The sequence below is a fragment of the Ooceraea biroi genome, chromosome 1 (assembly GCF_003672135.1).
Source record: "Ooceraea biroi isolate clonal line C1 chromosome 1, Obir_v5.4, whole genome shotgun sequence".
NCBI lineage: Eukaryota > Metazoa > Arthropoda > Insecta > Hymenoptera > Formicidae > Ooceraea > Ooceraea biroi.
The window spans coordinates 22,039,566-22,056,892 of NC_039506.1; the positions used below are offsets into that span (position 1 = coordinate 22,039,566).

Below are 17,327 nucleotides of genomic sequence, written 5' to 3' on the forward strand. Positions count from 1 at the left end.
CTTGCATTTCGACATCGACCGTTTGCACCTGGCGCGCAGCGATCAGCCTCGAAGATCGCCGGCGAAGCGCGGAGCAGAACCAGGAACGTTCGACATTTTTATCATCATCGTCCGGTTCCATCTCGACCCTCACTAAGGCGCTAACTAAACCCGTTCCATTCAATTATCGTCGATCGCGCGGCAGCTGCGCGAGTCCTACTAGAAGCTCCGACAACAAGGACGACGACTACGACGACGATGACGATGGCAATAACAACTACGACGACCACGACTAGCGACACACATGGTTCGACCACCGTGCGACATCTTATTATGTAAATTTAATGACGCCGCCGAGAGACGCAATGCATTCGCGTTCGTACTCCTCCCCTCTGACTCTATTCTTGCCCCTTCTCTTTCTTTCCTTTTTCCGCGGACGCGTCACTGGGCGTGCGTTCGTGCGAAGGTACCTTAAGGTTTCCACTGGGGAACACCTGATAAACCGCGCGACATTTGGAAATGTCAGAGTGATAAATACGGTTTCCGTGTGGTGGTAATGCAACCGCACCCTCTCCCCCTACGGCAACCCTTCCCCTTTGCCGCGTGTCTCTCGCACGTTGTCGTTCTTCCGCAGCTTTTCCCTGAGCTCCCTTCTTCCCTTCACCCTCTGCTCACCCGGTGAAAGTGTTGCGCCCGCGGGCGATCGATTCGCGCTGGGGATGGAGGCTTTATCGCGACTTGAAGCGTTATCGCGAAGTCGGAACGAGTCTATGGCGGATCCTCACGGGACGGCGGTTTCCCATCGTGAGAAATAGAGACTCTAAGTCACAGTCTAGTCAATCCGCCGTTTTCAGTCAATCTGTGTCAGACTCTTGATTGCGCGGAGATCTTCACAGAAATTAACGAAACTTAAAGTTTCGAGCAGCTGCGGGCAAGTGCTCCAAGAGAGACGCCAGTTTTCTTAAATCATATGTTGCAAAGTATAACAGTTTACACTTCGAGATGTCATTATTTCCGGAGGACTTTGATTTTATTAAAGACTATACAGCGGAAATGACATTGACGCGCGTAATGAATTGACGTAATTGCACGATAATTACACGTCACGGCACTTACAAGACAAATAAATCGTAATTTCTTATCGCACACACATCTATTATTATCGGTGTCAAGCGTGGCCGTGGGAACGTATCATCTGTCACTTTGGCCGGGTTCTGACTCGAGAGTCTCGAGGGAAGGTTATTCTGTACGCGGAGAAATCCGAAGTATCGAATGCAATATCGAGTGACGGGACGGCAGCAAGAAGCAACGTCGCGCTGCAACGCCCCGTTTTTCAGCAACGATAATTATGCCCGTTTTTCCGTTCGCTCCGCCGGAAAATCTTAATGGAAATGTCGTGCTTGCGTAATAGAGTTTAAAACAGAATTTCGCTCGGCGACTGTGTCGCGCGCGAGCACAAATGAAACAAGTTCTTATTTTCGTGGACGGATGGTATCTACAACGGTTCGACAGTTGTGAGGCGTAACGCCCTGTGACATTATGTCAGAAAAGGGACAGATGCGAAAAAATATTCGCTTGGTTTCGCGTACCAGCGAAAATTAGCGGAAATTAGCGAAAATTAGGTGGAAATATGCAATTGTGTAATTTCTGAAAGATTTGCAATTGCTGTCTCATAGCGTTAATACTCGGAAATGTGAATGAAAATCACGTGTTGTTATCAGCGCGACCGTGATTCGTCGATCGATTTATTTTTGCGTCGCGCGGGAGATACATGACGGCAATGACAAGCGATCCGATGGCGACTAACGATACGATGTAAGGTGCCTGCGTTTTCTTTTTTTCCCATTGAAAACGCTCAACTTGCATCGTTGCGAATAGTTAAGAGGCGCATAATAGAAAATTTCATTTACATACGCCATCGAGTAGTTTTACATGCGAAAAAATTTCTCCGAGTCACGCCTTGGATACGACGTCGACTTGACAAATAGGGCCCGCGTGATAATGCAGTCGCGTGACACCCTCCGCCCCACGGGGATGTTTTCGTCTTGCTGCTTTTTTTCATCGCCGCGGGAAGCGTTGCCTCGGGACAATCGATTCGCGCCGAAAATAGAAGCTTTATCACGACAGCGGGCAAGAGTAGCTGGATCGCGTGGCTCGAGGATTCTTAATTATCATTTGCCGGGAGAACACTGGGAGAGAGAGAGAGAGAGTGAGGGGGATTATTTGGCTTTACAACATGATTTAACTTGGCGTTGTTGCGAAAAATCGCCGAGAGTAACAATTTTGTGGGAATTCTCGAATATTACTTATCTCTACGGACACTTTTACGTAATTCCGTGTCCTCTATTATCATTATCATGAGCATTAAACGAATCAGAGTCCGATAATTTGCAATAGCGCCGAGAGCGTGGCACGCGAATAAAAATGAATAAACGTCGATTTTAATAAAAATATTAGTCACTGTGTTTCCCAGCGGAGAAGTCGAGTTATCGGGGGAACGCCACTCTATCAACGCCACTCAATTTCGCATTGTTAAATATTTAACTACACTCCGGTTCCCTTTGATTGATTGGCTATATTCTCTCCTGTATTCATGGAAGAGGTGTCTTTCATTTTTAAATCCCGCGTAGAGCAAGAGCAATATCGTCGTTACACGCATCGGGATCATCCGCGATTATGCAAAGTCCAGCGAGAGATTAAATCACGAAAATGTGTACACCAACTTCACTACGTGTTCCGATATCGGTACTTTCCATCTATACAGCACACGGAATTATAATTATAATTTTAATTTTAATGATCTACTTTAATTATTTAGGTTACCACACAGAGTAACATTCGCCATAATTTTCATTTCGACGAATTCCTTATTCTCGTCTCGTTTTTATTATCTAGACTGCACACGCAAGAGTTTACCTCAGAATTACGATATTCGAGGTCCGCGAGCCAGTTCGTGGACCGTTCAAAGAATGCACCGGACCGCACAATCGAGTCCCGAGCGATAGAAAATCCCGTTCGTTCCGCGGCGGGCGCGAACTGGTTCCCGGTGGTCGGCATCGCGGAGGGAACACCGGGTAAAGAAATGCCACCCACCTCGACCACCACCGTAGCAGTACGTGTACTCGTTATAATCCATGGACGGCCTCTTGAGTAATCCCTCGCCCGGCACTAGATCCAGCAATGCGGTAGGGTCGCACATCGAGATGAACGTTCACTTTGCTTTCTCATCGACGCGAAAAACGGACGTGGGACACCTCGATTTGGATTCCGCCTTGATCTGGGTTGCGCAAAGGGCGCACAAGGGAGACTGCCACAGCGCGATCACACACAGTCGTCTCGTCTCGTCTCGAGTCACTCAAGATGAGAAGCGGACACCAACGACGACGAGGACGACGACGAGCGAGCCCACGGATGCATACTCGCCTTCGTATAAACGATCCTTCCGGTTTGAACTTCAAAGGATGAACCCTGACGACGTCGATGGATGGTGCGCACGCCCGCCGTACGACACAGCGCGCGCGAAAGCCCACGTTATCCCAAATTGAACCTCGCCGTGCTGAAACACGACGACGCGAAGAAAAGTATCGCGACGGGAAACGTCGGCACCTGTCCCCGCGTTAAGCTCCGCGACGACGTGACACGACGGGGAAAAATGCGTTTGTTCTTCTTGAAGTCACGCGAGATGAGTACCGTCATCCATCGCGGACAACGCGAAACATCATCATCGAGGAAACCTCGTCGGCGTTCCTCCCTTTGCGCGCAGCCCCGCCGTTTCTATCCGCACTCGCACCCCTTGCTCGTTCACTGCACTTTGCGACGCACGGAATTTCACAGACACCCTTTGCACCTTTAATTAATTAATTTCCCCAGTGGAGGCTCTCGTTGAGTTTGCTCGTTGATCGATTCACGTGCGCGTACCGTGAAGAGTCAACGTGCACCCGCACGAGAGATCAGGATGTATCTCGTCGGAATCGCAGATCCGATACTCCAACGAGCACTCACGTTCATCACTTCGTTACGTCGAGCAGCCTGCCGGAGTAACTAGCCGAGCGGCATATCACGACGGAGATTAATAATAATCCTCTCAGTCCCGTGACTTGCGCGGGACCGTCCGTGACCAATTGAAAGCGGAGCACAGCGTGGGATTGCTCGGGGTGCTCCGAAAATTTCGGAGCAGGGACCTTCCACGCTGATGAGGGTTCGGCGATCCGTCTCGCCGCAGGAGTACTCGATCGATCGATAGCAGGCCACCGTAGGATCCTCTCCGTCGCCGACGATGTCCAGCAACGTCGGGAGAGCTAGCTCTTGCAACCAACCGGAAGTTCCTTCGGTCACGTCACTTCGCCGAAGCGGAGAGAGCGCGCGCGACGGGGAGAAAGAGAAAGAGACGATTCGGTCGATCGACGTCCTGTCGTGCGACCGACGCCGGCGGTCGGCGAAAAGAAACGCGGATACGAAAATGTATTCCGGGAAAATTCTAAAGCGATCGCGCCGGTTGATACACGCGACCGGTTCACGCGATGCCCGACGATTTCCTGGATGTGCCGCAATACCCCGGGTATCGACAGATCCAAGCGATTGGACACCCTCGGTACATTTGCAATCACTACTCGCAGTCACTCGCACTCGATCACAAGGATCGGACGACAATCGGCACTGACCTGCGGCAAAGTCACGCGACGTATCCCGGCTGATCGTCAACGAGACGTTTCCTGGTGGTTCACACTGCCGAAGGTGAACCGCACGCTTGCGCGGTCCGTGACAGACTGAGGACAGAGAGGCAGCCGATGATTCCCGACAGTGTGGAGGACGGTGGACGTGAAGTAGTGGGGAAAACGTAAGCGAGTGGGGCTGGAAGATTCTTCGGCGGCGGAGAGGGTTTGTGTAAGGGGCATTTTGGAGCTAGGGTGGCGGTGAGAGAGAAAGAGAGAGAGTGAGAATCGGTAGACACGGGGGCGGCGGGGCGACGGGAGCGAGGGATGGATGGAGAGGGGACTCGTCGGGGGGACAACAGCCGGTCTTCGACGATCACGGCACCCACTACTCTACTGATGCTGCAGTGGATCTCGTCGAGAAAGAAGAGACCCGTTCCCTTTCTCGCCTGCTATCGCCTGGGTCGGCTCTTCCTCGGGTTCTCACACCTCTTCTTCCTGCCATCTCCACCGGCCAGGGGCGGATGTGGAAACTAACGAGGCTCAAGTTTTCGGTCTCCTCTCAGGAAGCACCGCGGAATAAAATAATAATCGTGTGGAGAGCTGTTGCGATAAACGTTGCTTAAAGTAAGCCGAAGCTCCTCTGCAATTTCCACCTCTCTGCCGCGCGTCTTCCTCTTAATTCTCCTACCAAATCCTTGTGGCGACTTTCTCCCTCTTTCGAGAGCGTTTATTGGGATAAATGGAAATGAAGACTCGGATCCCAGTTTTCGATATTATTTAAGTGATATTTTATGTGGCCAATTCTGGGAAGAATAATCGTTATTCTTCGGAATGATGTATGGAATATATCATCCAAGGGGACGCGTTTTCCTATGAGATTTTTTTCACCGAGGGTCTTCGTAAATTATTAGCTTGAGATTTCAAAGAGCCACTGTCCGCCCCTGCTGCCACCCCGTCCGTTTTATCGGGACGACCGGTTTCGGGCGGTTGATGAACGATTAAAGTATATCGCGAATATTAAGCGCAGAAAGGGAAAGGGGGACCTGCGGATGGGATAACGAGGTGTTGCGCCATTCGTACTCTCGATCTTCGCCCACGATCTTTGATTATTATTGGCCTGGTGCGGGAACGGACGCCGAGGGAGTTGATTAACGTGGGCACGGCGTTCGCAGATCGGAAATCGAAGAATTTCTCTGATACATCGCGCGGGCAGACGATTGAAATGCAACAGGGGAGGAAAGGTGATTACAAGGATCGTAATCACGGCTATTGTGGCAATATGTCATTGTATGTATAATGATATTCATGAGAACAGAATGTAGGACGTAGCTCTGATATAGTAACAATACGTCAAGTATAAGCAGCGAATGCAAGAAACATTCCTGCTATTATTGTCTTCTTTAATATCGTAAGAAATGCGACAATCTATATTGGATTTTTAATCGGATTAGCGATTAAGAAATGATATTACGTCACCGCGTGCTGCTGCCGTGCCGTGTATATAGAACGAAATTGTTTGCGACATTCGCGGGTTAATACCGCACAAATATCGAAATCTATTTTACTACGATAGGAAATAATTAATGCTATTACCGTGTATAACTTTAGAATAATTTCTCTTGTAGGATAACTTTACGATGTGTTTGTTATGTGCAGAGTAGTTTTAATCAACCTTTTCCCAAACTAAAACTGACTAGGAAACGAGATAAAAAACGGTATTCTACAAACATTGTAATCACAAAATTTTAATTTTTCTGTAGCGCGCGTTGCAAAATCATCGGGTTTCTTCTAATTTTCTCTAATTTCGAGGCGGGCGAAAATATCTTCGACATTATACTCGACAGCGAAAGATTCATTGTTGATAATAAAATTTACCGTTCGCGCAGCAGTGTCATCCGTTTGTACGGTTATCTGAATGCCTTTCGATCACCCTCAATTCGCGCCTGTTCCGCATCCTAAACAATGTACGCAAATTACAATAACGGCCGTCCCCATGGGCATCGAGAGAGGAATGCAAGGGATGCATTGTGCGTTATATCTCTTCCTGGATTTACGAAAGAATAGAGAATTAAATGAAGCATCATGCTGAATGTATTTTTTTATGGAACAATTGTCCACGTAAACGTTTGTTAGCACGAAATTTAAACTGTATAATGAAAGACAGATACGCGAACTCGCATCCGATTGTTCTGTGGAAAAAATTGAAATCGAACACGCGCGTAAGCTCTTCAGAGATCCTCTCTCGGCAAGCTTGCGAGTCGAGTGATAAACGGGAGTGATAAACAGGCTCTCATGCGAGATAGATAGCGGATTAACAGCAATCGGCGTTTCTCCGCAAAATAAGCGAAAGAAGAAAAAAAAGATCATTCAGCTTCAGCGAAAACTTCACCACTGACGGAAGTGCATCCGCCAGTGGAAGTTCCGCGGGCGTTTACGCGGCGAGAATATTGCGAGCGTTTCACAACCCTTCTTATTAACCCCCATCACGCGCGTTTCCTTCGATAACGCAAGTGCGGCAGCCACTGCAACGGGCTCCCGCAATTTTTACCACCGCCGCTATGCGGCTGCGAAACCGCGGGGCGAGTTAATGCCCGATAGTGCGAGTTAACGCGTCAATGAGTAGCATAACGAGACTTAAATGGGCCGGGAAACTCGTGAGCGGCGCAGCCGCTATTTCTCCGACGCGAAATAGCGGGAGATATTGCATCGTTCACGGAAACAGGCCAGGAGGGTGGATAAGTGGGTACAGGGGCGCGTATCCGGAGCGCCGTGCCATCTCGCGTTCAAATGTTTGCCAAGGGGGTTTGAGGGATCGTCGATGACGACGTCGACGCGACGGCGACCGGTCGAAAACCGGCTGCTTTCGATCGTCGCTCGATCATCGCCGACCGGATACCATCGAACTCGGCGATCCGTTCCATTACATTAACGTTTACCTCCTCCGCGCGGGTTTACATACCGCTGCAAGTGTATCGTGCTATTTTTGTCTCAAAATTTCTGCTGGCAGTTCCGCTAATTTCTCCGGAAGACCTGATTTCGAAAATCTCCGGCACCTCTCTTGCATTCTGTGGCAATTTCTCCGGAAAATGCGCATGTACACTTTCCTCCGCAAATAAGGATAACGTAATAATAACGTAACGAGTCGGAAAGGAGTCGGCACACGTGGCAGTGATAAAGGAAAATAAGAGAGCAAAAGTCTGGGTTAAAGGATTGAAGATACGCTCGCAATTTGCAACTTTGTTCGTTCATAACTTGTTCCGAGCGGACGGGCTATTTCTTCGCAAGCGATGCATTGTGTAGAAGACTGCGGCACAATACCGCGCGGCCGGCCGCCGCGAGGAGAGAGAGTGGATGTATACTGTCAGCACAATGGAAATCTGCTCGAAATATTTATAAAATTATTCGTGCAAAACCATGTTGAAAACTTAGACAATGGCCATAGATTTTAACAGCGGCTTTATACCGCGCGCATGCGCGCGCGCGTATGTGTGTAAGAGAGAGAGAGAGAGAATAAATTAAACTACATTATCTAAATTCCCCGGAGCATCCATTTAATTTCTCATGGTGTGTGCAATCGTTTTTCGCGGGAAATTTCATACAGCTGGGTTGTTATAAAAAATTCATTTAGAGGTCTATGCGCCGCTGTGTGCCGGGAATCCGTTTGCTCCTTTCTCCCCTTCGCGCGACTGTTCTGAATAATGCGCGTGCTTCGGAGTTTCCCGGTTTCGGCTATCATTTTACCGGGTTACCCGGATTCTCGGCTGCGCCCGAAACACTAGAAACAGAGCGAACCCGGCGCGCGATATACGTGACCTAATACGTGGATGTTTCCCTTGTTTTTCCGTAGGTCCCGCGCGCGCGACTCGGCGGGGCGGCTTTCTCGCCGGCGTTGCAACCCCCGGCTGCCTCGTCGTCGTTCCCAGCGCGCTGCTTCATCCGCTCGGACAGCCTCGCGCCATGGCACGGACGTGCGATTAACTTGTACCTATCGCGGAACGAGAGCAGCTCGGACTTGGCGGACAGATAAAAACCTTTCAGCCCTCGTCCGCGCTTAACGGACTCGAGATAATAAGAAGCCGTGGCCGTGCGGCAAATTATGACGTTTCGGAGAAGGCTACCTGCTATACGGTAAGGCCGTTCCGCCCGTTGGATCGTTAAAATGTAGAGAGCTCTCTCTCCATCTCCCTTTCTCTCCGTCGGCTAACCGGGACTCTCCTAATTTGCGTACCGCTTGTGTGGTATCGAAGTTTGTAATTGCATTATAATTGGGGGGCGAAACCGTACGGGAAATTATTACAGGAGAGCAATATTTGTTTTTGTTCCGATAATGATATATTATGTAAGGCTTGCAAGTCGCGCGCGCGTTGTTATGGAAAAAAATGACTGTTTCCTCGGCACGAACGATAAAATGAAGGGCATAAAATGAGAAGCTACGTAAAACGAAATGGTTGCGATTTTTACTGCGAATCGCACACGTGTTCACGCGGCGAAGGGTGGATTTCTCGCTGAGGATAATCGAAATAAGATCTCCATTCTCTAATGCAGAGATCCGCGGCTCGATATTCATTCGAGGACGACCCAATTCCACCCCTTTCCTTCGTTACTCCGCTCCGCTCCGCGATATTGAAATCCCAGAAAAGCTTTCGGCCGTAAATGGTGCTCGACATTCGCGGAGAAGATGGGGCTTTCTGTGATCCGAGTACCGGGAGTGCCGCAGCGACCTTGTTTGCGGTTGCGAGAAACGGGAATGGTCTATGATACTTTCCGTTGTGTGCACCAAAGCGACCTGATTTTATATGCATTGAAACATTACTGAAACGTCTATCGCGCTTTACGGTCTTCGATCGTTCAAACCTACCGAACATGTAAAAATCATGATAAAAATAATTGTCATTACTCTATCGACATCTGAATGATGAAAAATGCTACATTCCTCAAAAGTGAGACCAGAGACGTTGTTCCTCCAATGAGAGTTCTAAATCATCGCACTGGGGAAGAAACCACGATCTGAATGCAGTGATATTGATACAGATGTTCCCCAACAGGCTCGCGCCTCGACACCGCCGCTTTGTCTCGAAAGAATGTACTCGCCATCAGGACGATGGTGCATGTTCGAGTAACCCGATACCTCTTGCTAAACCCACGTCGCCGGTGAACTCTCAAGGTGGACGAGGATGAAAGCGAGATCGGCTCGCGGATGCGGGCGGCACGGCACGGTAAGGCACGACAAGGCGTGCGCGTTCGGCGTAAATCGACTTTTTATATCGGCGTTTCACACTCGTGAGAGACCGCGCCGGTCCATCGAGAAAGAGAGAGGGAGAGAGAGAAGGAGAGATCGGTCGCTCGTTAGAAAAAGGGTAATCCTCGTATCTTATGGACTTTATGTCTCCATGCCGAGGGTAAAGCCCGCCCTGCGGACGACTGCGCTTAATCCCCTTAATCCACTATCGGTTGTAAAATATACCGAGAGGTAAGCCAATAAAAGCGCGGGGAAGCGCGCGCGGCCGGCGCGCGGGAGGTCCGCACGCGGTGCCGACGCGTTGCTCCCTTCGAAGGGCCCCGTTCACGCGCCCGGACGGGTTACAGAGAAAAGGGAGAGACAGGGGGCATCCCTCATGGCGTATCTGCATACAAGGATGATGGCTTCGTAAATTACGGCGCTCGTGGCGATGACTCTCCGCTCCGCACGCTCGTCCGCTCGCGCACTCGTGTTGCACTCTCAGACGTACGTCGCTCTTGGTCACGACCGGCGCGCCGAGCTGCCACGAAAACTTCCTCCTCCTCGCGTGTGCACCTCATCGGCCCCGGCACCGCGGATAAGCACGCATACACGATGACGATATACCGGAGAGTTCCGAGTTCCGTGTGAGGACGGGCACTTTACGGCCACGCTGGGACGGATAACGAGTACATAACGCCGTAACTCCATACGGCGATCCGCGCACACGTCAGGTGTGCGATGCGCGCTCGCATTTTTCTCACTCGATAATTTGCAATCATTTGCATCCGACCACGAAGACGCGACTTTTATACAAAACACGCTGGAAGAATACGAAGCGAATCTGAAGTAACGGGGCAGACGTTGGGCGCTAGACGCAAAATTTTCGCGCGGACAAAGTCGACGCACCTCACACTTGCACTTAGATAGGAAAAAGTTCGCTTTTGAATGTCGCATGTAGAATAGACGCGCCTGAAATAATGTACCGCTTGTGATCTAAAGCGATGCATAATACCACGCGAGGAGAATCACGACGCTCTCAAAATAGACTTTTCGAGGAAGCAGGAGTTACTGCAATCGGCAAAGTTGAGAGTTCCATTATGACGGCACTTTCCAATCATTCATCCGAATATGAAAATATAAGGTAGTTTCCATAATCCCTCCCAAGTTCCGCAACCTTTATTTTTCCGTGAACTTTGCACATCTCCCGGCACTCACACAGCAATGTTCGCCCATCAGCTGCAACTAAGTCACGGGAGGAAGTTCGCCAAACGACCAGCAGAACTTCCCACGCACGTCGCCGTCGTGCTTCATCGTTGTCAGTTTGTTTAAACATGCGTTTGTCGCGTTCCTCATACGAAGAACGGGATAAGTTGCGGCCTCGCTAGCGCGGAACTTGCGCGCGTGAAGCGCACACGAGCGGCAGATTTTATGGATGGCAGCGCGAAGTCTCGTGTTTGGCATAAAATTAGTGTCACTTAGGAACTTCGTGCGATTGCGGTGTGTGTTTGTATTATACTTGCGACACAGTGCGACTGTATTCGATTACGCGACAGTCTACAGAAAACGCACACAGAGAATCTCTTTAATTAATTAATTATCTCATTACTTTTATATTCTTCATTTATCTAATGAGAGAATTATTCACAAGTGTCACCAAGTTGAATATTGTAGATGAAAGTTACGGTATTAAAAATTTCCAATATTAGTGTCATCTGTGTCAATAGTGTCAATAATGATATCGTCGAAATTATATCACAGATACAATATCGAAAGAGATTTCAATTCCAATTTCAATGTGAAGCTGTGTTGACGTTCTTCAGTATTTAGGTCTGTAGCAGATTGGCTGTGTCATAACGTAAATGTGCGTGGCACTGTATGAACACCGTCGGTTCGGTTCGGACATCTGGCTCGAGAGGATGAATCTAAAGATTACCTTGTCCATCCGACTGCTGGACCTTTCGCACTGCTATTTGCAAAGTCACGTTAGACCTGTTCTCTGAAATCTGTTTCCCCACGAGATGTAGTAGCGAGAACGTGTTTGCTCGATGACACATGTAAAAATTATAAATTGATGTGTGGGAGCTTTCATCGGCCGACGCGCGAAGTGTGAAAAGGAAACATACGCGAAGCGGTAGGGTAAAGTTGAATGATGATCCTTCTAAACATCATCAAGCCTTCCGCCTGATCGAATACCGTGAATTAAGCGAGACCTAAATGCTAAATCCTAAAGGCGTATAACACGCTTAAAGGTAATATTTTATGTCCACATAAAGCCTAAATAGAGCATTATGTTTATATAACATTTATCAGCAAAATTATTAAATCCTGCTCTTTTAAAGTTCTTTAGAAATGTTTAAAAATTTATCAGTAAAAAAATTGCATTAGTTCATTTTTATTACAATCTACTTTAAGGACAATTGGGGACGTTTCGGACTCCAGCACGAAACTCTCTCCGTCTTCTCGCATAATACGGAAAAAAATGTTGCACGCGAGAGCAGATCTGATCTTCCTTTTGGAAGAGTACCGTCCCACGAAACTTTTAGGACCGGCAACGGCGGCGTCGTGCCATTCCGCATGAAATAGGATGCGCGTATACGAAGCACCGGAGCGAGAGGAAGACGAAGAAAACAAGCGGGATGGGAAAAAGGCAGAAAGAACGAGCGAAAGAAAGAAAGAAAGAAAGAAGGAAGGAAGGAAGGGAAGAAAGGAAGACCGAGAAGAACTATTGACCGGACGGGATGAAAGGGTGTCCCACCCTTTTCGAAATCCGAGTGGCGCATGAACGTGTTCGTGCTCCTATCGTATCCCCGCATCTTTCTCTCTTCCTCCCTTTTTCTCTCCATCCTTTCTCTCTATCTTTCTCTCGTCGACGAGCAACAGTTACTACCACTATCATCATCGAACCGGGACCAATCGCCGCACGTCCACCACGCACGTACCACATACGCTCGCGTTCACACGGAGCACAGAAGAGCGCAGCGCGCGCGTAAGGTACTCTCGTGCACAAACGTAGTTGGCTTTGCGCGAGAGAGCCGCCTGCCATCTGCCCGATACGCAATCCGCCTTAGCCTTTCTCTCCTTCTTTTTTCTCTCTTCTTCTCTCTTCTTCTCTTTTTTACGTAATCCCAGACGTTTTCCAATCTCGGACGAGCAACTCGAGCCTTCGTCCTCTGCCGTTCCGTCGAGTCCGACCGGCCGGCCTCCCCTATTCACCGAGCACGGTCGTGCCGAAAATCGAATTCGGGATTCCAGGATTTCGACCTTCACCCCCTTCGCGTGAATTTGCCGGGACGGAAGTGAGGGTGGGTGTGTCGACCCATACGGACCGCTTCGATCCTGCACGCAAGTATTTTACTTCGGGATTCGGCCGCGCGCGCTTTCAATCCGCCAGAAAACCCCTTTTCCCTCGGCGCGAATTCGTAACGTTACACGGGCCCGATTTGATGCGCGAATAAATATTTGTAAATCTCGTTGGCACTGAAGTATTAAAATACACGTAAAATGTTACCTTTGCACTATGCACTAATTAAAAAAGTGCGGATTAAAAGGGGAACGTTTTAACCAAAACCAAAATTTCCAGCCAAAATTCGTGCATATTTCTCGCTCTAGAAATGTTAATTGTCTGATTAAATTTAATCCTTGGCTGCCAATATTCCTTAAATTTCGTTGGTTCGTCAGTTATAATATATATTTGAAATCGAACAACGTCGCGGTACTCGAATAAGTAAATCATTTAATTGTTAATTAAATTCAATAGTTTCCGCTTTTGTCTAAAACGATTAGACAATGTTGACGACAAACGAGCGTCGTCATCTGAATTCACCCTTTCAGTTCGCTAAGCTAATTGAGGGCCTTCAACTAATTGAGAGCCCACAAGAGACTTTTCTCTCTCAGCACATAATATGCATGTGCACGTGAGCGTGCTCAATTTCAAGATCTTGAAAAATACGTGGCTTCCTGCGGGGAGTTTTCCGTGGGTCGTAATCTACTTGCAATATCTGCGACGGCGACTACTACTTTAACCGGGAGTAATACAGTGTCGAGTTAGCAGTCACAGTGGGAATACCCGCTTCCTTAATGCACTTCCTGTTCTTACGACAGACTGAAGATCTTATCGGATAGGTTCGGCCGTATCTCACGCCGCTTCCTCCCCTCGTGCTTCGTAGCCCTTACTCGCGAGACCTTTGGGCTCCAGTTCCGGCCATCCCCCCGTGTCCATAGGCCACGCGGGGGGTATCCTTGGGAGGTAAGGAAATGGGGGAGAAGTTCTCGCTAAGGTTTCCTGCGGGCACCTTCGTCCGCACGCAGGCGGGGTGCATATCCGATTGCTGAAATCGCGGCGCGATCGATGATACCGCGCTCACGATAACTCCGTTTCTGCGCTCAAGCGGTATCAAATGCATTCCGACGGATTAAACTCGGCTGTCCCGATGACATTCAATGCGAACGAAATTGCATGATTTATTACATACTTGCTTAAGTAAGTAAGATCAAATAAAGAAGGAACGAACGCTCATCGATTTTATTATTTTGCTACCAGTTATTCTCTTGAGAAAATATATATAATTTATATGCGACTCCCGGTGTGATAAGACATCAATAGATCTCTTTTATAAATTCGTAAGCTGAAACATCCCACAGTTGTGACATTTCGTTAGTTGTAATCAACGATACTTTTCCTTCGTCCTTGCCCTTTATAAATAAAAGCTGCATTGGGAAACCCATTGTCGTACGTCATGAATTTATTTTAGAACGTGACAATGTGAACAATGTTCTTTCCCGACTGATTTTTACGTCAGCTTGACTTATTGACTCTGATGTTGCATCGAGCGCTGAACGTCAGAGATTCTGTGACAGTATAGGGATAAAATATAGGTATAGGGGACAAAAATATTTCGACCACGTGCCGCTAAATTAGGCTTCAGTATGTGCTGCATCCTAATATACATATTTCATACAATCATGTGAAACGTCATTATCAGATTTATCTTTATCTTTGAACTTTCGCTCAATAATAAAAGTTCGTTGCATCCACTTTTGGACTATGTGTATGAACGAGTTGGATGGTATCTTTTCTCGCGCGTGACAGATGACGCAAATATGACGTAAAGATGACGCTAAAATAGCGCCTTGATGTAACATCAGATTTTCCAATGTCTATTTCCAGTGATGTTTTCGTCAACGCGAATATCCCGATATTCGATCATATATCTATTTTTAAAAATTTCGTTCATCACGTTATGTTTCATAAATATGCCTTCGTAATATAACTTCGTAATCGCTTCGTTTAAACCTGAATTAAAAATTAATGTTTATTGATTCCTATCTGTCTCCTCAACCCTTCTTTTAAAAGATTCCAATTTCCGACTTCCATTTACTGCAATAGAATGATTCGAGAGAGAAAGAGAGAGAGAGTCATTTTTGCAGAACTCCTTCCAGAATTAATAAATATCTTAGCTGGGGCAGGGGAGCTACTTTACGACAGACAGCGGGCGGAGAGAACCTCCCAGGGTGGCGACTCTTGATATCCTCCCCGATCTGACAAGTGCTTCGAGCGCACGCCGTACTAATGATAAGTAACGAGCGTCCCGGAACAAAGGATTGGAATAAATTTTCGGCGGTCGACAATGTGCGCGGGTGGGGCCGCTTATTTTCTGGCGTTTACGGTCGCCGATGCTAATCTCGGAGCGGCGCAACTCGGCCCTACGGGAGACCTGCGAGTGCCGGCTCCTTCATAGGCTCGCCATCTGACACCGGGGCCTCTTCAGGAAGGAATCCGGTCTGCGTTTCGGCCCGAATTATGCTAATACTCCCCCACATCCGAGATTCACGTCGCCCTCTTTGCTGCCATACGAACCGAGTGGAGAGAACGAGCCGTTCCCTCTCGCTGAAAATCTGCTTAGAACGATTCTCATTCTACGAGCACATGGCAACAACACGCATTTAAATCTGTTGTACGAAACGATGCGTATCTCCCGCTTACAAGCTTGGAATTTTTAGTAAGTTATTCCTTCCTCAGTTAATTTCAAAGCGCAATTGCAGGGTATCAATTTGACATACCCGATGGTTCAACAATAAAGCATCGATTTCTAACTGAAAGAAATTAATTTCAGAGTAACAATTTGAGTATATCATAATGTATGAAACTTTCTTTCATTGGATGTGCACTTCTCGCGCATCGTGCAGTTCAAGGAAATACGGTGTGCAATTCAGTTTTGCGGTAACGTACAATGTAGTCTTTAGAATGCTGGTGTCTCATCATTGCGCGTCACACATCGCGCGATTATTCCGGGCGCATTGTATCCCGAAAAAGTGTGGCGAACAGTCGGTCGGTCGGCGGGCGTAACTGCAAACGGCCGGTTCCGCATTTTGTGCGTGACATATCGGATGCATAGGCACGCACGAAAAAGCGAAGCGTGCGACTTCACCGAGACGGACGGTATCGATACCGGAGGGGGAGACTGCCTCTTCCTTTTCTCCCAATTCCCGCACGTGAGCCATGTGCCCTTTTTTTGATATTATGTCATCTGCAGGCGAGAAAAGTGAATGCCGCGTACTCGTGCGGAGCTGTCAGTGGTTCCCATAATCGCGAAAGGAAACGCTGAAAGGAAAAATGCGACTCTAAAATACATTGTAATCTTGTACATAATTGATTTTTTTATTTAATCTCTGATAATATCTAGCTTTGTTTCGAACGCGGTCGCTGAACGCTGGTACGACAAAACAATTTTATGCACAATCGATTCTTGATTTATTATTTAACGTCTAGTAACAATACGCATTTTTTGTTTCGAACACGATCGCTTCGGGACAGGTCATATTCAGATAAAAATGTTATTACCTGACCTAACTAGAAGATTTTATAAATACGTAATCATAAATGTGTTATAAATACGAGCTTCAAGTTTTGACGAATTCATTTATTTAAGCAGGGTATTTATGTAGCGTGTGAGACATGTATGATTGAAAAGTGGATAGATAGTGAGCGGTACATGCACATTAGTGGCGTTCTACGAGGGTTCAACGTATCACCGTTCTTTTTCTCTGTCTTTTTGCGACGGAGACGTTTTCTATTATGAAAAGTTCGCCCGGGGAACGTTTTAATACATGACTAAATTACTTATTATTCAAAGACGTAATTAAATCGCGGATTTACATATCTATTACGGCGTGGGTCGTCGAGATTGCCCCACTTGCGTCTATACATAAATGCAGGAACGTGATGGATGATACGAAATAAAACGCGGAGTGGCCCCTCAAGACGGAAGTAATACAATTTTATTCGCGTGAGGCGCGTAAACTTTTTATATCAAGTCGTTCAGATGCCGTTTCGACTCGCAGCTGATGTTACGCGAAGATCGTTAGATTAGAAAACACCATATCAAGCATCCTCCGTATCAAGCGGTCTTCTTGTCGGATTTCGGTCTGCACGAGTGAACGTAAAGAGCGGAAGTCACGTTGTAACGCGCGCA

At 47.7% G+C, this 17,327-nt stretch overlaps 1 protein-coding gene across 13 annotated transcripts in view; it reads right to left on the bottom strand.

Moving 5' to 3' along the window:
* Window positions 1–17,327, bottom strand: part of LOC105283503 (teneurin-m) — a 603,501-nt gene that overhangs the window by 46,690 nt on the left and 539,484 nt on the right. For 2 of the 13 annotated variants that reach the window (XM_026972387.1, XM_026972375.1), the window contains exon 1: window positions 3,073–4,895. The exons of the other annotated variants lie outside the window; for them this stretch is intronic. In XM_026972387.1, the coding sequence (XP_026828188.1) occupies window positions 3,073–3,178 (106 nt within the window). In that variant the 5' untranslated portion in view covers window positions 3,179–4,895. Of the gene's footprint in view, window positions 1–3,072; window positions 4,896–17,327 lie in introns of those variants that run through there. 13 annotated transcript variants of the gene reach the window in all.